The following is a 26,993-nucleotide window of genomic DNA, read 5'->3' on the forward strand; positions in this document are numbered from 1 at the left end:
TGACATGCTCTAGGTGACCCTGCTGAGCAGCGAGGTTGGACTAGATGATCTCCAGAGGTCCCTTCCAACCTTACTGATTCTATAATTCTATGATCCTCTTCTTTCTTTCACATTGGTGGGGAACGGAGAAAATAGTGAGGAGAAAGATAACTTCTGGTAATCTTGAGTATCACTCATACTAGAGATATGCAGGTCTATGCAACACTTGTTAACTTGAATTGGACTTCTTAGAACTGCAAGGGTACTTAGCTGGGCAGAAAAAGATGCAACAARAACTGAAGGTTGGAGGTGAATGCCAGACAAAATCAAATTAGGAATGAAGCAGTTGTCTTCCAACTGGCAGGATGGTTCACTGTTGGAGTAAGCACCTGAAATGATGGGTTTTCATTATTTTTAGAAAATAACGTGTCTTCAAGTAAAGACTAGATGTCTTTTTGAAAGAAATGCTTTAGCTGGATACAAATATGCAGTTCAGAACAGGGTAAGTGGATGAAATATTAGGCTTCTCTTCTGTCTTTAGAGTTTTATAAAACACTGAAGTTCAAGGCTGCTGTGATTGCACAAAGGTTCGGTTGATTAAGTAAAAGGCTGTTGACAAAACTGCTCCAAAACTACTTGTTTGCATTCCCTGTAAGGATTTGTAAAATGCAGAATAGGAAAAGTTTGAAAGCTCAACAGTTGAATATGAAAAGAGTGCGTAAGATTTAATAGTTCAGTAAGAGTATTTCCTCCCCTCAGTTTGTGAAAACACAGCGCATTTCTGCATAGACTCTCTAAAATCTATTGAAACTGGATTTATATTGATCCAGCTTAAATCAGTTGAAGATCCCTGGCACAGAAATTTATGCCAATTTAACTATAATCAGGTTTTCAATGGATTTTGGTTAAAATAGTGCAGGTTTGTGTATAAGCCCATTTAATGGTACCTGCATTCATATTTAGAAGTACCTTACTCCTCAGATATTCCCAGTGATGTAAGCAGAATTAAGTGTGAAGAAAGACAGTAGGCATAGAAAAAGCATGATCGTAAATGGAAACTTTGACAATGTGGCCCTTTACAACACATTTAAGGGCCAGCATATTCCTTCAACGTTTTTTCCGTTCTCAGTTTCTCAGTTGAATTCCCCCAGTTCTGCGGAGCACACTGTGGCAGTGGCCTGTTTCCATTCTTCCCGTTCCAGCTCATTGCTTTGACCTGTCTTTTCCAACTCGGCCTAGATGCTGTTGTCTCAACAAGGTTCCCCTCCCTCTTCCTTTTCCATTTGCAAAGAACCAACTTTTCCTTTTTATTTTTGCATAGTTCTAAGAATAACAGCTTACAGAAAACAGGTCTTTTAGGCAAGAGCTCAGAAGGGACTGAACTGATCTGTACATGTCTTTGGTTTGCTTGCTATTTCCAGCTAGCTCATGCATTCATTACTGTCATTTCATATGTGTCAGACTCATGTGTTCTTTATAATCTCTTGCTAAAATAAATTCCTACATCCATACACATCCTTACAGTCTACCCCTCCTTCTTACATTTTCTTTTGATCACCCATGCAATTAAGCTTTCTCCTCAGCTGGTATCTTGTCAGTGGGTGAGAGGAGCCCCTGCGCAGCACTTTCACAAGCAGCATCTCTTATCACTGATAAGTTTTTGCTGCCAGTTTTAAGAAAGGAGGAAAAAGACAGAATTATGAACTGTGGCCAAGTCTGTTAATCATTAAAATGAAAAAAAAGGGGGGGGGGATGCAAATGACACACAGCATGTTACTGCTCAGGAGTTTCTAAGTGAGGTAAACATTAGGTTGGATCTGCGTTTATATGACAGGCAGGATATGGACTCGGAAGGCCAGAAATTAATACTGAAATGCACCTCAGGCCTCACTAGAGCAAAATTGTCACTGACCGAAACAATGCTGGCAATGCCTGAAGTGTGGTTTCTGTTGTACAGAGGTCAGTGGAGCAGTCCCAGTTGTATCACTGGAGATTCTGGGATCTCTGTGTTTTTCAGTGGAGAAGAATCATTGAAGATAAACTGCCTTTCCCACAGGAATTCAAAGCTTTTCTCCAGACTGAAGAGCGCTGTCTTGGGTCAGCCCATGGTCACTCTAACCACTGCCCTGGGCAGGGACCAGAAGCGCGAGGGTCAGCAGAGAGCAGCAGCTTGCCCTTGCAGCCTTCCAGCCATCAGCTGCACAGGAGCTTCCTGCAGCAGATGTTAGACCCRGCTGCCATCCTTAATACCAAACATCACACCTGCCCACCATGAATCTGTCTAATCCTTTTTAAACCTATTTATAGTTTTGACCTCAGCAAAATCCTCTGGGAAGGAGGTCCACAATGTAACTATGTGTTGTGGACAAAAGTATATTTTTCTGCTCACATGCTACAAACTTTGACACTTCTGTTGCTTGATGCTTTCTGCTGAAAATGGGTGGCARCCAAGTGCTGGGGTGTTCACCCTGTACCATCTAAGGCATGTTCAGAGAAGCTTCACTTAAACTGGTGCTGAGCTCTAGGTGACTTTACTGCTATTTTCCTCATTCCCTTTGCTAGTTGGCAGAGATGAAAGCAAGCCAATAAATTTACGTATGAGAAGGAAGCCTCTTGCTCCATTTCYTCAAATGCTTGTAAGGAGTTAGGCACCTAAGGTTTTCTTTATCTGTAAGGATGATGATTTTAATTGGGAAAGAATTACCATGTAGACTAAAGTTTGCAAGCTCTTGTCCCTGGCAATAACTCTTCACCTTTAACTTTTTATTTTATTTACAAAATTCATTGGGCTGGCATGGGGGAATCTTGCAGGTAGAAAAAGAGAAATTGTAATAATGATGCTAATTCAAGTATCACATAACTAAGAGTACCTCTAGAACAGGTAATATAGTGGAGCTAGCAAYTAGTTCATTAGTTCATTAAATATTTTCAAAGCTACTGCACAAAAGTTTCAGAAAAAGCTCTTGAAAGTGGAGGAAGAATAGAAAGAAGGAGAAGAAGGGGGGGTACATGCTCTCAGCAATACTCTAACAAACTGATGGGTAAAACCTCCTCCTGCAGGAGGGAACTAGAGCTACTCCTTCAAGTCACAACAGCTGGTTTAGGGAGATCAGAAAGTGCCCTGTACACAGAAGGAGTAGGCAGAGAAGGCAGGCCAGCTGGGAGGAAGCCTGGTGATGGGTGGAAGGAAAAGGGAAAGTTGAAGGAAAAACTGAAAACATCAAGCCCAGCGTGAACTGACCTAGGGATGGGAATGGGGCTCGAGGATAAGGAACATACAAAGCTGCCAGCTATCCAAGTAAAACATGAATTCCTACTCCTTCAGCTCAAAAATTGCAGGCCTCTCCATCTGAGCTAACAAATGTTACACAGAGTATTTAAAATAAGCGATGTCAAAGAAGGTAAATCATTAAGAAGGAGATTGTCAGTAGATGGCACTCAAGAATAAACAGCATCATTTCTGGACACTATGAAACTTATGAGRTTTGCTGCACAGTGTTAAGATCTTTTCTTGCAAGTATTTTTACAGAGCCCCTAAGATCAACGTTCCCTAGAAGACAAGTAATATATTCTGTTGCTTTCTACTAGAGAGAGGACAAGGAGAAAAACAATGCAATTCCTTCTTCATGCTGGAGACCAGTCTTTCTTTCAGCTTCCTCCTAACAGGCTGCAGGGCAGTGTGCTAGGAGCCTGTCATCTGCCACATTTCACCTGCTGCACTCATCCTGCACACATCTCCCTGGAAGTCATAGTGCAACAGGAGGCCCCTTGGGTGTCCTCACCCCCCAGACACCCAGTCTGCCTGCACAAAAGTCAGATCAGATGCTCCTTTACAATCCCTTTCAGTGTGACATTTCAATGASTACCAAAGCCTCCCACTGACTTCTAAGTAAGTACCTTGAATAAGGTCTCTATTACCTAATACGAGGAGAAGCCGTATCACTGGGAGGACAAACAGTTCCAGCCTCACACAAGGCTTATGCACAGTCTCCCTCTTTTCCTTCCTGCGACTGCTGCCAGCTCTTTTCACCCTCCAGGCTGTTTCTCAGTAGTGCTCAGCTCAGCAAGGCCTGACAAGCTGGWAGGAGAGCAAAATTTTAAAACCAGCAGGTTCTCGCTTACCCTAGGCACTAGAGGATCGCTTCCTGAACATGTTGCTGTGGAGGCCATGCTGGCTTGGTGAAGAGCAAGGAGAAAAATCTCTCATTGATTAGAAATCACAAGGCAAGGCTTATGAGAGTAGCTGAAAGCACATGAAGTACTAAAACTRATCTTTTAGGGACAGGGGATCTTTAGTTTTTTCCTGTCTAAAAAGTCTGCTAGGGATTTTCAAGCTCTGGATCTGCAACTTTCCTGTTTTTAATGAATGACCTCTGAGAGTTCACATACTAGCAAGACTCCAAGAGCAGGGGCGTACGGAARAACTCCACATTTTGCCAGCCCTGTGCTAAAACGCAAGAGCTCAACACTGCGCTGCAGCTGGAAAGGACGACTGCTCTTACAGTGTTGTGTAATTCCCTTCTAGGGGCTYGCCATGATATTAAACAGCAATGCTCAGAGAGGTGAGAAAGGATGCTGTAGGGATTAGTCACTAAGAGTAGCACCAATGAGAACAGTGACTGCTTAGCCAGCGCCTTGCCTACCGGCTCTGTATAATCAGCACTGTCTGGTAACACAGTCCTGCTGAGAACCTGCAGCTCCTCTGATTTCTCCACACTGGCTATTACTGCTGGATTCTCAGGTTGAAGAAAGTTAATGAAATCTGTCAATTTTGATGCCTGGAGAGACTCGTGTGCCTGATGAATACACCTGCTGGGGACTCAGAGAAGCTGAATTATGCTATTTATGGCTCTCCCAAGCTGGCTTTATAGTACTGGCCTGTCAGTCAGCCAGGAGGTCCTCATGTATCTCACAAGATGAAGAGAYCCAAATAAGCTGTATCTAGGGCACAGTGGCTTGCAGAGGGATCTTTCTTCTGCTCCGTATTAGGAGATCAAGCTTTGAAAAAAGAGGTCTAGGATCTGATCCTGCCATAAGTGGCCTTGAGCTAGATGCTCTCCATGGACAGAYAGGCAGCTGCAAAACATACAGTTCTTAACAAATCTCAAACTCCTTCCTCCCTGTTTTTATCCTAGGTAGTTCATGCTAGTCCAGAGTCACAGCTGTAATCCAAATATGAATGAGTTTTCAAAGGGACAGGCAACATTGCCCCATGCAAGCTGTCTGACCGCAGAGCRCACAGCCCCAGCCCTGCGTCCCCAGGACGGGTTCACAGAGCATGCTGGGTTGGCACTCGCATCGGGCCTTGGTTTTCAATAAATTTTCCACTCTCTGCATTCGTAACAACTCAATTGGAAATTAACAGTGAAGGCGAATCACGAGGGACAGGCAGTTATCGCAAACGGGCGCTGAGAAGTACAGTGWTTTCATCTGGATAAATTGCTCATTCATCTGTGTTGGCTTTGTAAATGTAAAAGACTAGATCAGGAGGAAACATGATAAGATTTATTTTATATATATTTTTAAATTATTTTTCTTTTGACTTAGCCATGCAAGAGCTAGCAGTAGAAGACTRGTTTACAATCTCAAATGAGACAATTTTAAGTTTCTTTTACCACATTATGCCTGTTGACACAATTCAGTTTACTAGAARCTGCTTGAATTTCTTGTTACTGCCACAGTGAGGCTTGTGTATACTTAAACTCTTTATTTTTGGTTTTGCAAGGCTCAGCACAAAGCAAGCAACAGCTCCTACCACAAAAATCAGTCGCTGCCATCTTCCCCCCACCCAGCTCCCAATTCGAGATYTAATCCCTGAGTAAATTGCTTCCTGCCCCTGCAGAACATGCATGCTGGGACASAGACCTGAATCTCTGCTTGGACTTGCTGCTTTAGCCAGGAAGCCAGCCTGTCCCTTACACTTCATTTTTGATCTGCACGAGAAGTAGTAGCAGGAGGAAGACCTGTCCCCTTATTTCTGGCATATTTGCGCAAACCTCTCCATACAAAATACAAGAGTTTATCTGCTGGTACAGATTTGTGTAATTTGAATTTGTGGCTTATCTGCCAAAATAATTAAAGCACACCTATGAGAGCTTGGAATACTTACACTTCTTCTGTGCTAGCTAGCCAGGAAGTGAGAATGGCATTGCTGACCGAACCTAGTTAAAAGAAAGCAGAAGTCAAACTGAGTTAGCATTACAATATTCACCTTCAAAGCAACTACAGATTTAGCTTATGCTTACTCCCCAGTACAGTCCCTCTCACTTTATCATGCATTCCATGATGGAATTACAGAAAACTAATTTGGCCAATTTTGAAAAGGGAAAGGCTGCTGCRGGAAATGCCCTAGCTTTAGTCTCGGTGCTGTATGGGCTGGATGCCCCTCCAGAATGTGCTATGTGCTTCATAGACACTTTATTTTGCACCTTAGRCTCTGGTCAAACCCTTACATCCAAGCCCTGACCCATGTGTGTCTTGTTCATGTTGCTAAAACCTCAAACTTGCATTTTGGCATTTCTAGCTGGGGTGCTGAATTCCAGCTTCTTGCTCCCAGCTGACAGGCTAGCAAGGAGGGCAAGCACCAGACCAGGCACCTTCGGTTCACTTTGACTGAGCACTTGAATTTCATTTGAAGGACTGTGAAGATATTAAATCAGTCTGAGAATCATCTGATCAGATATCCCTGGAGTTTTGCTTTCAGAAATGTACATGTGTACAAGGAAAATTTTCAATGTGTCCTGAGTTATGAAACTATGGTTGAGGTTCAGCATACCCAGCTTGTTTAGGTGCAGTGTACTTAGTCACCACTTACCTTAAGCAGGACTTTGAGGGTCAGATCTTTAAGGCTTTTTTGGTCTTCTAAAGATTTCACTAAAGGTCTGAGGGCTGACTGGGAGTTTTAAAGTCTGCTGATGCCCACTGAAGGGAGTGTGGGGTTTAAGATTTGGGTTTTTAAGGCTTAATTCAAAATGTGTAGGAGCCATGCTATTGACTTGGGTGAATATTTGTGTCAAGCACTTTTTCAAAGGGGAGTTTCATTTTCCAATCTATATAATAAGAATAATTTATCTACTTTTCATCCATCTTGGGTTCTTTTGTCTGCTTTGGCTGGAATCCTGTAAGAAATGTTCAGAACTAAGATGGACTTCAATGCATGCCTAATGACCTATTGAACAGGAGAGAGGCAGGTATCTGAAACACCAAAAGTTAGGCGATCTATTAAATGCTTGTGAAAATAATCCAGCCTTCAGAAGAAACAGAGCTATTTCAACTAGCAATAGAAAAAGTGAAGATCAATTCAAAAACTTTAATGGAAATTCACATTATTCCTCTTTTTTTGGCAGCTGCTGTGTCTCATGTTATTGCATTTCATTAGCAGGATTACAGATATCATTTCAGATGAGTAATATAATAAAAGAAAAGGCAGTGAATCTATTGAGACATAGCTTGAAGCAGAACTGGTCCTGTCTGCTCTCTGGGATATTGTTCCCAGCTGAGATTTACAGGGCTCTAACAATGCATCACAAATGACAGCCTATGTAAACAGCTGAAGAACAAATGTGAGGAGCTATTTAAATGCCTCATTAAGAAAAGGAAATTTCATAGCTAGATTCTTTGCTTTTCTTGCTTTTGCAGTAGATTTAATTGACAGATCTCGATGAGAAATAGCAAAATTTGTTTATCAGAATTGCTTATTATTACTCACAGTGGGTCTTAYTGCAGTGCCTGGGGCTCATCTGAGAAAAGGACAGTGCAAGGCACTGTACAAGTAATCCAGGCCCAAGTGAATGTACAGTCTCAGGCACAAAGAAGTGTTAAAGCCTGCCAAACTGTTAATAGAAAATGCCAAAATACTTTTGATTTTTAAACAGCGCCCAGATCAATTTAAACTCAGGCATTCCTAGGTCAGTTTAAACTCAGGTATTCCATTTTTGTCTAAATAACAAAATTCCAGCCTTACCCTGTTGTTAAATGTTTACTGAAGGAATTCAAGATAATAAAAGCCCCAGTGGGTGGTCATGGCTTGTGAAAAAAATGTCTGTTAACAAGATGGACGCCTGTTGCTTATAGCAAGGTTAAGATCACTTTAGGTCTTTAAAAGCGCTCTGAAGCTACAGCAAGTTTTTGATAGGAGTTCCCCTCACTCTGGACACCAGAGCTGGGCAGAAGGCTTTACAAAAAGATCCAGCTGTTTCTCATAGCTGAAAGGCCCCAGCAACTTCTTGTGACAGAGAGTCCAACAGGGGCTGGCAAAACGGAAGAGGAAGCAGATCTCCCCTGCTAGAACGAGAGGAACTCAGCTCCTTCCTGGAAATCTCCAGGGGAGTGTGAGAAAAAACTGCAAGGCCCCTGGAGTCACCTCTGCTACACAGGTCAGGGCAGAGGCAGCAGCTTCAGCTGTTAAGTTCAGACTTTCCAGGCTTCAGCAGGGCCAAGAGAAGGTGCTGCGCTTCAGGAGGTAGGGTCAGGTGAGCAGGCTGAGACAAGACAAGACTGTCCTGATCTCTCTGTAAAGGATGTAAAGTCACCTTCTGATGGTGTTTTTTCATGCATTTGTTTGCTCTCTCTCTTGTTCACAGCCCGTAGGTTGGTTTAGTCTGAGGGGAAAGAAACAGTAAGAACAACCAAAAGCCTTTGATATTTGCTGCTATTTCAAGTTAATGAAACTAATGCATCAAGGACAGAAGCTGAACAAATTATTTACAATAAAAATAACGTAGTGAGGGGAATTCTACCTCTTTCTAAATTGTCTAAATTAGAAATTGGAACTTTTTGCTGTTGGAGGTGATTCATCATTCAAATAGTTGATGTATGAGCTATTCTGGATCTGCAGCTCATTCACAAGCTGTGCTGATGTGAAATGTGGGCTGGCCTCGGTCAAGGTCTCTCATTGTTACTAATGGATGCAAAGTACCTACTTCTAATTGCTCTTCACACATCTACCTCTGTATCTCCATCTTGCATTCGCTTACTTGCATTCCCCTAGCAATACTGTGCCAATCAACATTAGACTGTGACTAATTCCTATCCCTACCAATTAGTCTCAAGTGTTTGATGAAGGACCCAGGCACCTTCATCCTTTCCTCTTATGTGGGGAAACAGAAGCACAGACATCTCTGGATCACTCAGAAGACTGGGAAGAAAAGCCAGTCTCTGAGCCCAAGTCTACTGTTTCATCCACTGCTTTTCCTTCCAAAATATTTTCATTTCTTCTTTACATGTTTAAAGCAAGCAAACACACACAGATGAACTGATGGGGCTTCTGAAAGTGCTCAAAGGCTGGCTGTATCTGGCTGAGAACTACCAGGCAGGCAGTCTTCTGGAATATGTTCATCCTTAGGAGTGCGGTCCAGGTGCTTCTGGAGATAACCCCAGTATCCATTAGATCAGAGCAGTGGTTGCTCTATTCCCCTGTAGAAAGCTGCTACCATGCCTTTTAGTTTGACCATTGACAAGGACCGTCTTAATGTACACTGAGATGATTGCAGGTGCCTTTATTGAAGGAACATTTCTGATCCCTAAAAAATATATATATATATAGAAATAAACACATTGCTCTTGAGGTCTTATAGATCTGCCATAAACTTTCCATTATAAACTGAGTCCCTGTGTGAATCCAAACGCAACATACTGGCTAGCTCCCTTCCTGAGGTAAGTTTTGGATGTGGCAGAGTATAGCAACGTTTTCTGTATCATCAGAACAGAATGTACGACATACGGACAGCTATAGGCAGTAGAGGTTTTCAGAGACCACGCAGCATTCGCCATATAGGCCGGGAGGAAGCACCATCCCTCGAAACCCTAAGACCCAGACTATGGGTAGGAGCAGTTATATTGCCCAACTACCTGCGTAGTCAAACGCTGCCTGGGCCAGGTTGGTACAACTGGGGCAAAGCGGTTTGCTGAGCAAATTTAAGTCYGTTACGCGTCTTTCCACGCGGCTGCCTTGTGGCGGACGTGCACCAGCCTGCCGGGGGCCCGTCGCCAGCCGGGAGGGCCGGGGGCGGCGGGTGCTAGCGGCAGCTTGCAGCGCGCAGGGCAGGCGAAGCCGCAGTCGGCAGCGCTCCGTGYTCCTGCTCGCAGCGCCGCGGAGGCGGCACGTCAGCGCTCTTGCTAGCAGGGAATGACTTTCAGCGTGGTGAACTAACAAGTGACTTGATCAGAATTTAGTTTGCATTTAGGAAGGGAGAACACCCGTCCAAATGTGCTCAGGTAATTGTCAGCAGCACCAGCGTGGCCATTTGATGGAGAAAAAAGGGAAAAAAGAGCAGTGCGGCTGTTAGTGAGGAAYGCATCCTGATTAGATTAGAGGCTGCAGAGAGAGGTATCCCCTTGACAGGCAAATATTGGAAGAAAATTATATTTCATTAGCATATTTCATTAGCTAGCTGACTAAGGAATGCTTTTGAGGAGACACGGCTAGAGCCCAGGACAGGACTGCTCTGGGCCCAGCGAGCACGCAAGTGGCGTATCCGCCCCGCATGCTACCTTYGTTGCCCTCTTCCAGCTCCTGGAGAGAGGCGACGCAGACAAGGGAGAGGAAGAAGTCACCTGCATCGCTCCTCGGAGGCGGTGCGTGAGTGCCGAGCAAGCTGAGCGCTGCCTCGGAGCGACTGCCCCCYGCGCGAGAGCAGCCCGCGCTGCCCGAGGGTGTTACTGCCGTCGCGGAGCRTTGCTTCCAGCCACAGCTCTGTCAGCATACCCATTTTCTCGTTTCCCTGTATTCTGCTCTCRGATTGCTATTAATGAAATAAAAGGTGAGTCTCATTCCCTTCCCTTGCCCACACGCATTAATTGAAATGCAAATCCACAGAGTAAGAGCAAAATTAGCTATACTTTCTGCAGCAGGCCACATGGAAAATTGAAGTGCATAGGGCTGGCTATTTTTTTTCCTTTCCTTTCTTTTGAAGTGGAAAGGAGAAACAATGTTGCAAAAATATAAAAACACTCATGCAAATATTGCTTGCAGGCTTGCTTGCTTCTAGTTTTTTGCTCTCCCTGTGCAAGCAGCGTGTTTGTAGCTAGTTGTGTTTATATATAATAAATACTAGGAAGGAAGGAATGCTTATGATCAAAATGCTCCCTTTCCAAATTCCACATGTCATTAAGAAAGTGGTTATTTGTGTCCCCATAGCAACTAGAGGTCAAGGTGCCTCTGTAAACACACACAGCTAGAGATCTGCCCTGGAAAGCTCACAGATGAAACAGGTACAAGGAAATGGAAGCTGAGAAAAAGAAGGGATTTATCTATGGGTACAGAGCTATTAAAAACAACTACTTTAGTACCCTGCTGAGAGGTACTGAGGACACACTGGATCTGCTCTTTCCACTGACTTCCCATAAAAACGTGGCTCCAGTTCCAGGTGGTGATCTTCCTCTTTAAGTGTCCTGGCACAGCGTTATCTAGGGTCCTTCCCTTGTGTTTTCCCACAGTGAAAACCGCAGCCCGGCTCAAAGATCACTGACCAAGAGGCGAGGATCCAGCCAGTGCCTCCCTGAGAGCTGCCCTGTGCCCCAAAACCGTGGCTGGAAGCAGGGCACTGGTGTCATGCCCAGGAATCACTGAAGCATGGTGTTAGCCCACTACGTCCCACAGCATTTTCTTTTTCCCACCACTTTCAAGTCATTTCAGCATCCTGCTCTCCTGCTGTTGGCTCAGCAAAGCAGGGAGACGCAAACTTAGACCAGCAAAGGATGCAACTGTCAGCACGGTGATATCTCTATCTGCCCCTGGTTTCTCAGAAGCGTTCCTGAGAACACATCTGCTAACACCAAGGAAAACAGCATTTACGAGCGTTGCTGTTTAAGGTCGTGGACACGGAATAACTGTATTTGCTCGGCCTCTACTCATCAAGGAAAGACCTTGGCAAGTTAGTTTTCTGCAAATCTGTGTGTCAGAGTGATGTCTTTCTCTCTCTGTATATTATACCAGAAAACATCTTCCCTACACACACTATTAGGTGAATCTTTCCTAGCTACCTCTTTTTATTGCTGCATATCAAATATATAACCTGATTTAAGGTGGCAGAATGTAGTTTAGCCAGGCTCAGTTCACACGAGCAAGTGCTGTTACATTTCTCAGCTAACACGTACCTTTTTTTTTGTGATATAAGGGATGTCAGTGCCACAGCGTTACTCAGAATTTCCTATTTTTCTGCAGATTTTAACAACATGCTGCTGATGATTAATTATAGTAATTTTGTTGTTCATATCATCCTATTCATATCACAGCAGGTATCGCTTGTAATTATTAAGCCTATTTGTTATTAGAGATGCATGAGTGGTGAAATACAATGAGAAGCAAACAATTTAACTGATAATAAAATTAGCCGTTCATGGAAAGTCAATCTGCTAATTATCTCCGAACACTGTCCATCAGCTCCATTTTGCATTTCTTAGGCTCCTCACTCCCTGGAGGAATAGCTTTTGCACAGCTGCATCCTAAGCAACACAGTTAATTTGCCTGCAGAGGAGGCCTTCGTTATGTTATACCTTTGCTCTCATACAGGTTAACTCAGCTTCATAAATACTTTGTAACAAATGGGCATTTGATCCCATTATAATTTGCTACAAAACAGGCAGTGCGCTAAAGAACTTTCCTAAAAGGATCTTTATGAAATACAATCAAATTGAGAGGGACCCCTCCAGCTTCATAATTATTGGAAAATACCTACTACTTAGTTTTCTTAGGTGTTAGATTTTCAAAACCTGTGGTAGTTAAGCTGTGGCACATGCATTAAGGTCAATTTGAATCATGTGGATAAGAAGTACCTTTGGGAGCTTTTAAAATTGCATATGGGCTTTTAAAGCTGTCCTTAGGTCCTGTGATTGTCAGCTGATTCACTTACTGACATTTTAGTGTAAATGCAGTGAAATAACAAACCGTGTGGGCAACAGGACCAACAGAGCTTGGTTTTCTATGCATTTCATGGGTGCAGGCAGGGGGGGATTCGCTGGTGTCTCCTCAGTGGATACAGTAAGCAGGTTTTTTTCCACTCACCCGCCCATGTTTACAAAACAGGAAGAACTGCATGTATTAGAGACCTGTCTCCCTCTGTCAAATTTGACCAAGTTATTATAAACTTAGAAGCACAGAACCGTGTAACGTATCAGTCAGCTGAAGACAAAGACTAAAGACTGTGTAACAGGATATGGTAGATGCAGATGACCCATCGTCGCATATGAGTATTGGCAGCTGGGCATAGAGCTGAAGCTGTCATTTTAGAAGTGTTTAACAGCACTACCTCCCCTGTTCTCACCCAGTATTTCATTAGTTGGATATGGTCAGATTAAAGGCAGCTGTCATTTTCTGTACATCCTTCTCTCTCTAACACGTCAGCTTGCTTATGTTACAATTTTTATTCTAAATACTGGCAGGTACAACAAATAACTTGCCTAATCCAAAATTACTTATTTCTCCTCATTCTTTTTTTTTTTAATAGAATATTAAAAGTAAACACTGAATCACTTTCCAAGAAAATATTGTGTTGAAAATTAATATGCTTTAAGGTTATAGCATTAAAGTATTTTCTATAATTAATGGCCTTATGCATATGTACTTGCAGCTGGGGGTGGTGGAGTTAAGGACATGGAACCAAGGTTCTGCACCCTCAGGTGAAGGATCAGTCAAGAGGAAAGAAATAATCAAAGAGGAGATGGAAAACCAGGAAGCCATTTGGGTGGCTATTTAAACAGGCTTCCGAGGAAGAAACCCACAGGGACTATCTAGAGGAATATGGTCTACTGACCACCATGTGGAGCTCATGGCTGAGCTCTGATGCACAGTCATAATACTAGTAAATAAAGAGTAAGTACAGATATATGCCTGACTTTATACTCCTCAGGAGTCACAATATACATGGCAGTTAACCTCTGCAGGAGGCACCAAGAATGAACTTGGAAGTAAATCCTTTTAATTATTTAATTTAATTGATTATTTTTTAATTATTTTTTAAAGGAAAAGACGAAACCCCCCACTTTAAACCGGAGGCTAAGGGAGTTGTGCCAGATGCAGGAGTGCAGAGAGGCCCTCAAACGCTGCATCCAGTTGCAGCTACATGTGCTAAGACTTGGGAACAACCTAGCCAAAGTGCACCAGTGAAGACTGAAAGTAGGAGACCTTCCTGTTCATGCTTAAACCAGTGCAGTTACAAAGAGAAATGAGCTCTCCCACCCCTTTGGCACAGCATTTCTACTGAACATTTCTTAGTAACTCCCCTCCAACACACATAATTAAATGCTGAGAAGAAACACATCCCAACAGCTAATTCCAGGTCCCTCCAGCAAGTACACACAGCAGCCCAAGGCTGGCCTGGGGACCAGGGACAAATGGTGGGGCAGCACCTTGCCCAAGCTCACCACCGATGAGCAGCAGCAAAGGCACAGACTTCCATCTCTCTAAATCGTTGAGTACATCTGAAAATAGTGTACTGAGGCTAAAGCACTGAAAACGTGGGATGACGTGCCCAAACGCACGGCCTCCAATTGCCCTTGTGAAGATTATGTGCCATACCTCAAAGCACGCTGCCACAGGATCAGGTAAATTGGCTTTTATTGAAACATATTCTCATCTAGGGGACAGGGGAAGATTCCAATTTAACGCAAGCACGATGTGTTTCAGGCTCCTAAATAACTATTGATATCTGCTGTCCTGGAGCAAATCGTATCTTCCTTGACAAGTCAGACAGCTGCTGTCTCTCTGTCTTCCCTTTGTTATCTTTAATAGCCAAGCATTGCTGTGGTGGCTTGAAAAAATATTTGTGACTTCCCGCGACATCGGGCAGATGGGTCCCCTCCATTCCCGCTAGAAGGTCTGGTTCACAGGTGCACCCAGTGCCTGGTGTTGCCTACAGAACTCGCCCTGGCCCCGGGTACTTTTGCAAYGACAGCATGCTGGGTCCCGCTCGGATCCGTCGGGACGCAGCGCGCTGTACAACTCCCTGCCCCTCYACATGGCAGCTAGGGTGGGGAGCAAGCTTTCGTGATGCTCATGCAATCGTTTAGGTTGGAAATAACCTCTGGAGGTCGTGTGGTCCAGGCTCCTACTCTGAGCAGGGCCATCTTTAAAAAGTTATACAAGATTATTCACTGGCTTCTCCAGCTGAGYTTTGACTGTCTCCAAGAACGATGATCCTACAGCTTCTTGAGGCAACTTGTTCCCACATTTGAACACACTCACTGTGAAGAATATTTTCCCTTTATTTAAGATATGGAAATACGGGTATCTTAAATACAGAAATACTAACAATTGTAACACAGGTCTAAAGAAAACCATGGCTGTATTCAACCAGTTTCACCCAGGCTTGGAACTGAAAAGCCAAAGCAGGTGTCTTTCAGGCAGTCTGCTCTCTTAAGGCCTATCAAAGGAAATAAAGACAGATGCTGTAGAAAGGGCTGTGGGGTTGCAGGCGGCGTGAGGCTGTAGCTACTTCTTCACTTCCCTCTGTCAGACTTTGCTGACCCCAAAGCTCAGCCACCCCTGGGGGCTGTGTAAGGTCTTCCCAGTCTGCTCCAGTGCCAAGTCCACCAGGTCAGCCCAAACAACCTCTTGCAGCAATTTGGGGAGGTGGAAGGGTGGTGGTTAAGCTAAGCTACACGTCTTTGCGAYGCACAGGACGGGTGCTTACCTTGTCCATTTTGCCAGCACGGCTGTAGGGGCACAACAAAYAGCTGGGCAAGCTAATGGCTTGGGCGGCCGTGGCCATTTCTGCGCTGGCACCTGCGGTGACGTGGAGAGCCCCAGGAACAGCTCTTTGAACACACTGATGGGTCTCCACCTCGCCTCCAGGAGCGACACCAAGCAGCAACTGCCAGCTGCTGTCGAGTATTTAGAAACAACCTTCACACTAGACCACATAAAAKGCTACTTCTGGGAAACATCCTCAAGTTGATGGGTATCTGGGAATGGGTATCTGGGAAATCGTATATACCCAAAGCCTCTGCTTTCTGTGTTGCTGTTGGTCTGTCTGACGGGATTATAGGCAGAGCATCCCTGATTAAGGACTTGTGTTGGGGAGTATTGGCCAGAGCAGCAATTTGGAGAGGTGGTTCCAACCTCTTCCAGTGTTTGGGACCTAGAGCTATCAGRACATACACAGATACAGACACATTTTCTGGATGAATACTTTTCCACTAACCTTACACAGGCTCATTACCATGACCTCAGGGAAAATCCAAATTGGGGAAATTTCTTTGAGTGCAAGAATATGGGTGCAATCTCAGAATTCAARCCAAAATGTTTCTGTACTGTAATTCACAGCAGGGAAGAAAAGCAGTACTTAGTAGCATTGCCTTTATTCCTCCTTCCATTGTGAAACTGGGTTTTCCAGACAAGGAAAATGAACACAAAACCAGTATCTTAATTATAAACATGAAAAGATCTGGCTAATCAACCAAGAGCTGAAAATGAGAAGACTTTTGTGTTATAGGAGGAGAAAGGCATCTGTTTTCTATTCTCTGTACATTTCCCTGAAAAGGGATGAATTTGTTTTTGTTCTCTGATGGAAAAAAACAAACCCTTCATCCTGGACTGTAGAAAAAGCATTTGGGAAGGGAGACTGACGACATTTTACACAGAATTCTCGCAAATACAGAAATAAACAGAGTCCTCTCTCTAGGTATTCCCTAGTAGCAATTATCCCATGAAAGCTGGGTATTTGCACAGGCCGCTGCGTTTTGTCTGTGCTGATGGAGCAGTCGGCATTGAGATTGGCCCATTCAACACTCAGGAATGGGGAGAAGGGATTTCTGCTCCAATTGTGTGTACTGTGTGTTCCTCCTACTTACTTCTCTTGTATTAGCCCTGTATAGCTGAGGCCCGCAGAAAGGATTTTTCACCTCACATTTGTAGCTATCAGCTAAGGAAAAAGATMATTTTAGATCCTCTGCCATGAAATTAAATGCAATTCTTTATTGAACAGGTCCCCAGTGGTACCCTTCCCGTGTTGGCCTACAACTGGAACGCAGTAAGTATTCACGTGCATGTCAAACAGCCATCTAACATATTACTAGTCTTGTGTTAAGGTCTCCTACTGTACTGATATTACTCTCTATATATGTATTATTGGGTGAACTATTAGCACTTTTTCATTAATTGATATCTGAGATCAACTTCCTAGCATCCCCATCAATAAAGAAATCCAATGATTTCCGTATCCACCACATATAAAAATGTTTCAGAATGCACAATCTGATCAAATAGTGAATACAAGGCAGTTTTTTAATGTAAAACCACTTGTGGAAAAACCCACATACTGCAATGTCAGTTATAATCCTTGTTCAGAAAGCCTCGTCAGAAGACACAAGTGGCTGCAGGAGACCACAGTGCGAGTTCATCAGGTCTTGGCAGACATGGAAATGGGAGATGRAGCTACCAGGGACCCTGTGGTATTTGGTCTACAGACAAGCAGCTTTGTAGAGCCCTAGAAAATGAGGACTCAGCACCTGGTGTGATTTAGCACCCTCACTGACTTAAGCAGTGAACAGGCATACATCAAAAGGGAGACACACTATGTGATGTGGAAAAGGGAAAAGAAGAGAAGTGTTACAGCCATGGCAATACCCCGTGCCAGTAGCTGTCAAGGTTTCCTAATACCCAGCTCACTGCCTGTCTGCCAAAAGAGAAGTAGACACTGGTATTTTATGCTGATCTTTGTACGCTTTGGGTTCAACAGAAAGGGAGGCAGGTGGCTCAGAACACTGTAAAAAGGGCTCTGCAACGCTCAGGCACGCTCGTGCCTCGGTCACACAGCTGACATCAAGATCTTGGACCGTGGGCCTACGCCCAAGGGAAGGCTGCCTTCATCGTGGTGGTGCCACCCAAGAAAATGCTCAGGCAAAAACTATCAGAAGATACCAATGATGGAGACACTGCCTAGCATCCGCTTTGCCGTTAGTCTCGCACAAGGAAGTGCTCCGTGTGGCTGGATGTCTCCAGCGGTCTGCACTGACGGAGGGAGCAGCCTAACCATTGCTGCGCCCTGCTGCTAGGGCATTGGCATCCTAACGCTTTTGTTTTAAAGCAAGGAGAGGAYAACTCTGTCAGCCGCAAACCTGGAGCGCGAGAGGCAAGTTACCTAAACGAATCAGGGTGCAAATTGTCTCTCCGACATTTAAGGCACAGCCACTAGAGTGCAGTGCAAATTGAAAAAAAAATAAAGTTTTAACTTCTTGACCATTAATTGTGCAGGCTACACTTTAGCTGAGCCGCTGAAAGGATGCGTGTGGCTCATGCCGCTTCCTCTTGCCTCTTTATCATTTCAGATGGGCCCTATCTGAAGGATTCCATTAGCATTCAAAGCCTTGCTGTTTCTTCCATCATCACGCTGTATTTTACAGACCTGGGGCAGCAGGTCAGTTGGACCACAGTAAGTACGGCCTTGTAGCAATCAACACAATACATCTTAACGTACAAGACGTTATAGGATCAAATTACTTCAACTTCCTCGGCCTGTCCTTCCCCATGTCACATGGTGTAATTACTTTATCAGCAGTCAAAACAGAATTAAATTGATAGTGAGCCAAGTTATCAATGTGCTAACTCAGACATTCAATTAAAGATTAGAAGGTGGACATAACAATGTTGCCTGAGGAAAAAAATCAATTTTTAAAAACAATTTTAGCTTATCTCGGGTTTATATGCCTATGCAGGATCTGTAGCCAAATACATTCATTTATTGCATTGCTCCTCAGCTTTTAAAGTGGAAGGATTTTGAAAAACAAAAATGGCTTTTTGGTAATCCTTTTACTAAAACAGGAAAATTACCGGATGGGAACATCTGTCTCCTTTCTTCACCCAAAGGCAGGGCCAGGCTCAGGAGTCACAAAACTTTTTAATCCATCAAATCTCTACTGCCAAACAACAGCCCCTGCTGGGAGCAGGAACGCCCGTCTGCTTTGCCTTTGGACTTCAGTTATTTCCTAGAGGCACCAGTGGGAGGGTTGGGGTGGCAGGAGAGAGGCAACACGTCCCACATGAATCAGGCTAGGGGGGGAGCTGAACCTTAAGGGCTCCGTTGTGCTAGATGCTATAAATTCAATTCTTTCGCAGTCCAAAGACAAAAGACACCAGCAAGGCTTGAAAGGACAGTAGCTCCTGATTTCTGCAGAGTGAAACTTGACCAGTAACTACACAGTTTGGAAAGCCATAAACACCTGATGTGATTATCCACAGCAATTGACAACAGTGGTCTGTTCCTTACAGTTCTTTTAACGACGCAGCCGAATAATTTTTAACTGTCCTCATGGCTGCGGGCCAAATTAACAGACTCGGATTGCAGGCAACTCACAGGTCCCACCTTGCTCAGCTGGGGTGACCGCACAGCCCACGGCCAGGCTGCTGAGTGCAAATTTAAGCAGCTTGCAGGTGATACACCGGTTCCTTCCACCGGTGGGTATGCAACTGCTTCTGCCATCTCCTCTGCAAACCTGGGATTTCCTAGCAGAGAGGGCAACGCACTGATTGATTAACTTTTCTCTGGGCTAGTCGGGACAGGGTGCTTTGTAGATCCTTACTTCCCCCATGCTGAAGGGGAAACAGAGCCGGGCACGATCTGATCTTCACGCTGCCCCAGCGAGGCAGCAGTCACTACTGCTATTCTACACGTGGACGCGCTATTCTGCAGCTCCTTATCGATTAAGCGGTGTGTTTGAGGCAGATATTATAGCTGGAAGCTGTCCTGAGCTCAGGAAATGGCAGCTTCTGGACCAGCGCTATAAGGTGACCTACCCACACATGCTTCTCTCACTTGCCAGGTAGCCCCTAACAGCACAGGCTCTGGGGAGTTTTAGCCCTGTGAAGCAAAACACAAATATGAAAATATGAAATATTTTCATATATGAATATGAAATATGAAAACGCTCTATCTAGCCTTCTGGTTCCAAAGGCTGAGGTTTCGCTGCACTGATTTCCACAGGGCCATACTGATTAATGCTAGCTGGCGTCCTGTGTCCCCCCAACCCATCCCACCACCTCTCCAGCATTTTAACGTTAGCCCTTGTAGAACAGCAAATGGGGAATTTCCTTGCGCAGCAGAAAGCGTGAGTAATGCTGCCTCATGTTTGCTGCAACTAAGTAATCTGCAAGAACCTTATTTATTCTCTCCTTTCCTGGTGGTTTATGTAGCCTAAGACAGTAACATAACTAAAGCTTAACATTCCCTTATAAATAGTATGGTTATGACTAGACATTGATACTGCAGATGGTGGCATTTTTTTATGATTTAATCTGTGTAGAAAGTTGGCTCCATGAGTTTCTGAATATTCATCTTATCCCGTTCTGTTCCATATCCTAAATTATCTCAGTTCTCAGTGAGAATCTTTTTCTTAGCCATGTCATTTAGTTTAAACACTCAGAGATTTTATAGTCTATAGTAATAGAGAAAAAGTGCAAGCAAAATTGTATTTTAACAATAGCAATTAAAAATATATTTTTACATAGGACGTACAGTTTTACTGCTATTTTTATTGTGCTTAAAGCTCCTGTTTAAACTCCCTTGCTGCTCTGTAAGATTTATGCACAGAGTGAGGGACACTTCTGATTTAAAGGGTTGACATTTAAGTAAACAAGGTACAGGATAAAAATATTCTTATCTCTTGTCAGCAGAATGATAGCTGAAGTGCAAAGGGCCAGATCCAGAATGCCACATTCAGGTCTGTAGTCCAAAAATAGACACAGGAGCACATGGAGATTTGTTGGTGCTCCAAAGGACGATGCAGTGAGCATGGATGTGAACTCCTAGCATCCTGGGGCTTTTCATCTTGGTTGGGATCTCATGTGAGATGCTCACTTCAGGAGCAAGAACACCAAGTCTTCTCTTGGGGATTTGCACTAAGAGCAGCTTGTGGGTTTTTTTTTTGTTTTGTTTTGTTTTGTTTTTAAGATAGGAGGGGAAGGTGGTGCCCACCCCAGGGGGAACAGTACCCCCTCCAGGCATATTGTAAAAGAAAAGATCAAAATTGTTGTCTGTCCCCAAAGGAACAGTTTGGGTTCCTAACTCTAGCAGCACCTTTTAAGTCAAKGCATCTCAGCTTCCCTTCTGGAGCGTGCCCGGTCTCTGATTTGCAGTCCTTGCCAGATTTTACCATGGTGACTCAAGAGTTTGTCATCTCTTAGTGTTTACTCTGCCTTTCCATTGGAGGTTACTACTCCAGAGGAAGGATGTTTCCTTGCAGCCTCTGTCTTTTTAAAACGTGGTGGCACGGTGACGGTGGTGTGACAGGCCAGACATCTGCTGGGGCTCAGACTGCACCACAGCTCCCGTATCAGCTCACCAGGTGTTCACTAGTTGTAGAGGTTGGGTTGCTCCAGAGGAGGACAGAAGGGGGTGGAGAATTTGCAGTTGTCCTCCACTGGAGCTATTAAAAGTCAACTGCTTTTGATAACAACACCATTTCCCATGATAACACGAGTGCAAGCCCAAATGCAGCTGGTTCTTACAGAAGAATTTGGGCCCCCATGGCTCATCTCCAGAAGGTATTTTAGGGTGAAAAACCTCTTCTTCACATCATGGTTTTTGTTAGATCCCTCTCTGTCCTGCCTCCTTTTTTATAAAACAAATATTAGCTGAAACACATAATTTAATTCTGTGCCCCTACTGGGCAGGGAGTCCTTCAGGTTTGCCGACTGGTGCTGCAGAGATACTAATGGGAGCTGAGTTTACAGATCTTTCTGTAAGTCTCCTGCAAAAGTTGTCCCCCGAGGGAAGTTTGAAATTCCCACTGCTGGATGATGAGTTTTTATTTAATCTCTGTCCAATTTGGGGTGTAAGCTTGTTTGACAGAGACTCCTTATACACTGCAGTGTAACACACATACAACTTTTTGAAATGCRGTTGGCATTTTACTCCTAAGAAAACATACTATTGCTGTTGTCAAAAGGGAAAAAAAAAGCCATTCTTCCTGTTCAGATTCAGATTTCTGTTAAAGCTTTCCTCATCTGAGCAGTGGTTGCACTTCCTGATTTATCAGCTTCTGCTCTCTAGTTGCTACCAGGGCAAGCTACCAGAAAGATCAAAACAGAGCTGAGAAAATAGCATAAAAGTGTGAAAAAATGTATTTTACCTCCAAGTCTCTGAATTCCATGAGAAGGATTAACTCTGAAACACAGTACTTTTTAGTAAATATTTTTTGTAACTGCAACTTAAAATTATGGATTACTTAAATACTTTGACTTCTGGGAGCCTTAAAATACTGAGGCTGGCAGCAGAACTGCTTCATTTGCTCAGATTATAGTTACTTAGACTGTAAATTCTTTTTGCGTTCTTACACTCCCCCCCTTACACTTGCGTACATGCTCACTCTAAACCCTCTCTATATCGCTGATTCCACACAGCTCTGATACAAACAATAAATAATCACAGAGAAAACTGTCGATCTGAGTTATCACTTAACAGACTTCTGTTAGTGTATATTGGAGAGCTAGCTGAAAATTTGAACTCTTTTTACATCATTTTCCTGGAATAATTTGGTTTTTTTTTTTCAATGAATTAAGCGTCTGCTCTTTAAATCTTAGAAAACTAAAAATTCATGTTTTTACTAATTGGTCTGTTCGCTTCTGGTTGACAAGCAATATTATCACTAAGTTAGAGACTGTGGAAAATGCACAAGAAGGTAAGAGACCTGTATTTGAAACTTTGCTTTTTCTACTGCTTGTGGTTATGTAAAGCAGATACACAGACTGGGGAAGCATGTGTTATATTGAATGATTAGGTGTGCCTGTTCTTTCGGTGGGAGGAGAGTGCTTGGGTCAAAGTGCCTCTCAGGCACAGCTTAGGACACTTTCCTTATTTTGGCAATGGGAGAAGAGATTTTGATAAAGGTTTATGACTTCCTAATGGGATGTAATAAGAAGCACAGACAATGCAATAAACAAACAAAGAACCTAAATAAATAAAATAATAAGAAAAGCTTGAGCGGGGTAGGGTTGGACTAGATGATCTCCAGAGGTCCCTTCCAACCTCAACCACTCTGTGATTCTGTGTGATTCACAAAAAAAGACCAGATCTGAGGAATTTGGAGGAAGGGGAGGGCTGGGAGTCCCCTCAAAGTCTGTGGTCAATATGAAGACAAGAGATGTAAGAAAATTTGTCTAGTCATTGCTTAAGGAAGGAATTTGAGGTCAAGGCAAGAGAGAGGGTCTGTAGGATACATTGGTGAGGAATGTCAGGAAATACATTTTTCAATGAATACCTATCAGACCTTGCATATTTTGTGGCCAATTCAATTACAGGTGTGGGACAGGACCATCCAAACTGAATAACATATAATTATGGAAATGTAGGTACACAGAAAACTTTCCAGCACTGCCAGAGAAAAAGAACTTGTCACTCTGTGTAAATCTCTGGGCAGCTTCAGAGTGACTACAACACAAAGTCCTAAAGAGAAGGAATTCCCCAAATGGTTCTTCACCTCTAAACCATTTGGATTGATAGAGAATTTGATCCTAGAAGAAGAGCTACAGGTAAAAAAGTCACTATTTCCTTTACAGCCACTTTTCCGACTAAATTGTTTGTAATGCAAAGCGCCTCCTTTCTACAGCCAACAGTTGGTACTTGCCTGAGATTTCTGCTTGAACACATAATATTACTCACAATAAATGTTGCTCTACGTTGGTGCACTTGGCCAAGACCTCAGCTGATGGGAGTCAAATGCTATGAACTTTAAAAAAACATTGTAACCTTTCACAAAGGCAAACTACACACACATGATCAGTTTTATTTTTCATTTAATTAAGTAAGTCTAACAGTCTTCAACCTCCAAGGTTATCAGGAGAGAACAGCTTGCTTTTGCCTGATTTCTTGCCATGGTTTTACATTGTTTGGGCCTTTCCTTGCACCACACACAGTTTTGGCTCTTTGTTACGGCCCAGTGGCAGCATGAAATCAACTGATAAGGGAAGAGGAGCCTGGCTGATTGGGATTCCTCAGATGCTGCTTCTAATAAGGCCAAGCAGGGCATTGCAATTCTTTCTTCTGGCCTCGGCAACAAATGCCACAAGCTCACGATGAACCATGCCAGGTATCAATTTTTCAGGCACCAAAGGGAGTTAGGGAACTATTTACAGAAATTACTTCTAAGCGAGGTGAATGTGTAGTTGCTGTTGAGCACAGTGTAGGCTGCAGAACCTATGTGTAAGTCTTTATATTGATACTCTCGAGGTTTTGCTGCTTCAAGATAGAGGGAATCCAACAGGCCTAAACAGAGCAAGCTGGGTTTTTTTTCAGTTAGATAAAGCCCTACGCTGAAATCTGTCCTGCTACTAAAAGGACAAGCAGCAACTCCAAGTCTGGTGTGGATGGCAGCAGCCTCTGCCCTATCTGTATTCAGAGTAACTACGGAGGTAGACAGTTGGTCAAACTCTACCCAAATTTTTGAGAAGTTTCAACCCCTCTAAAGCATCTGTGTTAGGCAAAGTTATGGTGCATGCAGAAGTTTTGCCCAGCCATTCTGGGCGTAAAGAGAGCGCAAAGAGGTGAGTGAACCAGTGTTTGGGAGAGTGAGCTGCTTTGCCCACGTTGTCTGGTGACCTTGACAAGTCACGGAATTTATACCTCAGTTGCCAGATCTGTGGCAAGAAAATAACAGTATTTTCCTCTTTTGCAAAGTGCTTTGAAGCTTCTAGATGAAAAGCACTGTGGAAGAGCTAGCTGAGGTGATGGTGTTTACACTGTGTTTAAAAGTGCTGTTACATTTAGGTGTCTACATAGCAGATGATGGCTGCACGTTTTAAAATGATACTTACTATAGGCCAGATTTCAAAATGCTGTCAAAGCCCTGTAAAGATTTGGCAGCAAATCTGAATTTGCATCGGTGTTTGGTTACAAACAGAACTTCAGTGCTTCGCTGGAGATATATGTGTGTGTGTGTGTGTGTATACACACACACACAATGTACATGCAAGTTGTAAGAAAAGCATTTGTAATTATCAGTGATTTTCCATTCTGAGCCTGGAAAAGGCAAAGGCAYGTGCTCTCAGCCAAGAGTCTTGCCCAGAGGATGAAGTGGTCTGATGCCACAGCAGTGTTTTCAGACAGCTCAGGCTTAGGAGACAGGATGAAGCTATGATTTCTCCTCCTTNAGCATAGGACTGGCTCAGGGAAAAGCAGCCTGTGTTGCTGTTCATTCCTCGGCTCCTGGAGCTGCCCTCCCTAAGGAAGCTCCAATTTGCCTTTGAAATCCTAGAGCAAATCCATCTCTACCTCTGGTATTTGTAAGAAATACTGAGATGCAGCCTTAAACGTGCCTAAAATCTCAGTTATCACAAAGTCTGTCCAGGCAATGGAAGTTTTAGATGTTCCTGCTTGCACTATTTAAGTTTCCTAGAACAGATCTGGGAGATATTACATGAGAATTGGAACAAAATTCATTGAATATTCCAGTAGCCTGAACAATTTTCCTACCTGATACAAAACTACTATTAAGGATCTTTGCAGCAGATGAAAATACCAAAATTAGGAAAAGGTGAAGATTTAAAGGTGATGCTAAAATAGTGCAGTTATCATCCTCAGCTAACTATAGGGCCTTTAATAAGGTACCAAAGTGTATGAAGCAGAAATTGGTCCACACATTAATAATGTTTCTCAACGATCATTATCTCAAGAATACTTAGGCTTGGGATTGAAAAAGGAGTCTAACGGAGTTAGATGCTAAACTTAATGTGATCTGAGGATTTGGGGCAATCAGCTGTCTCAGTCTCCTGGGTTTCTCTGAAATTATGGCTGCTTTCCATACGCTCGCCTATAATAACGGTCTGTCTGTCTGTCTGACCTGAGCAGCTCCTCCTCCGTATGCGGTTCAGGCTCTCTCTTCTGACCTCGGCTCCGACCTGCAACTGGTGTCTCTGTCTCACACTTATCGAAGAAACTAATCTCCGTCTGCTAGATAATTTATATCCTGCAGCTGTTTTTCCATCAAACGGCACACACTTCAGCTATTTTATGTCTCTGGCTGTGCCGAGAGCTGCAGGCAGTGGCCCAAAGCTGCCGTGCTGGTTGCAGGTATCCTCCCAGCGCACCCACCCCTTCCCGGCTTGAACCCAAGCGCTGGTTGGCGCTGGGATGGGAAGCGTCGTGCCCAGCACTGATGAACTGGGAAAGTGCCCCTACATGGCGTGGAAAGAGCTGCGGGAAGGGATCAGCACGGAGAAGGCTGTATGGCCTTTCCTCGGCTCCATTCTGCAGCTCGTCGTCCKTGCGATAACGTGAGACGGTGCCAAAAGGCAACATGATACAAGCTAGGGTGCGCGCTGGGCGGCGCTACGGAAAGGGCACGTCCTAAGCATTAGCGAGAGGACTTAGCTGATGCCCTCGGGCAAAGATTGCTAATCTGCGGGCTGTTAGTTTATAAAGGTTCTGGGGGACTTTTTGCAGGCTCCCTCTCCTATTTATAACTTCCTTTTATCCTTTTCTGCCTTCTCCCAACCAGTACGCGCAGTACTATTAATTCACGTTAGAAATCTTTCCGATCCCTTTCGTGGTGCCGTTGGGATGATGTCAGGCACTAACGCAGCTGCTCCTACCAGCCAGAAAATTCACCTCACGTTCCTTCTGCGGTACCAACAGCAAATAACTTTAAAGAGCCTCTTTCACCTCTTTTGCATTCAAACCTCCCCAAATACACCCTCTGCCTGATGAGGGCTGGGGTTATAATCCCTCACCTGGTTGTTATTCAGTTCAGTGAGGTGCTATTGGCACAATAATCTGCAAAAGGGATAAAAAAAAGAAAAGAGGCCTCTGGAGACTCCGGGGAAGCTGGTCCAATCTAGTCCGTGCAGGATGAAGTGCCTTGCTGCTTTAGGAAGCGTACATCCTGTACCCGTTTTTCATTTGTCTCTAGCTGAATGATGGAAATAAACACGTTGGAGGCTCCTATAGCTTTCTTTCAAGATATTTCAGGTCCCTGTTTASTTGGCTATTTAGCAGGTGCTTCCAGCTCAGGTGTTACTGAATCCCCAGGTCCCCAGGGACCTGATAATTCAGAGGTTTGCCCCGCCAGCCAAGCTCTCCCCAGGGAGC

General features: G+C 43.8%; 1 protein-coding gene and 1 long non-coding RNA gene across 3 annotated transcripts in view; one reads left to right on the top strand and one right to left on the bottom strand.

The window, feature by feature from the left end:
• The window catches only part of TECRL (trans-2,3-enoyl-CoA reductase like), a 58,631-nt gene that overhangs the window by 16,137 nt on the left and 15,501 nt on the right, over nucleotides 1-26,993 (top strand). The window contains exons 3-4 of one of the 2 annotated variants that reach the window (XM_085310327.1): nucleotides 16,902-16,946; nucleotides 18,244-18,332. In XM_085310327.1, coding sequence (XP_085166453.1) covers nucleotides 16,902-16,946; nucleotides 18,244-18,332 — 134 coding nt within the window. Of the gene's footprint in view, nucleotides 1-16,901; nucleotides 16,947-18,243; nucleotides 18,348-26,993 lie in introns of both variants that reach the window. The other variant, XM_085310317.1, reaches the window with a different exon arrangement.
• On the bottom strand, nucleotides 247-26,082 carry LOC146601243 (uncharacterized). The gene is made up of 3 exons (XR_014896520.1): nucleotides 25,717-26,082; nucleotides 6,089-6,140; nucleotides 247-368 (listed from the first exon to the last, which is right to left on the bottom strand). It is a non-coding gene; the product is annotated as an uncharacterized LOC146601243 (long non-coding RNA).

Source organism: Rhea americana, unplaced genomic scaffold, assembly GCF_003343005.1.
Source record: "Rhea americana isolate MKP2758 unplaced genomic scaffold, rheAme1 scaffold_107, whole genome shotgun sequence".
In the NCBI taxonomy this organism is placed as follows: domain Eukaryota; kingdom Metazoa; phylum Chordata; class Aves; order Rheiformes; family Rheidae; genus Rhea; species Rhea americana.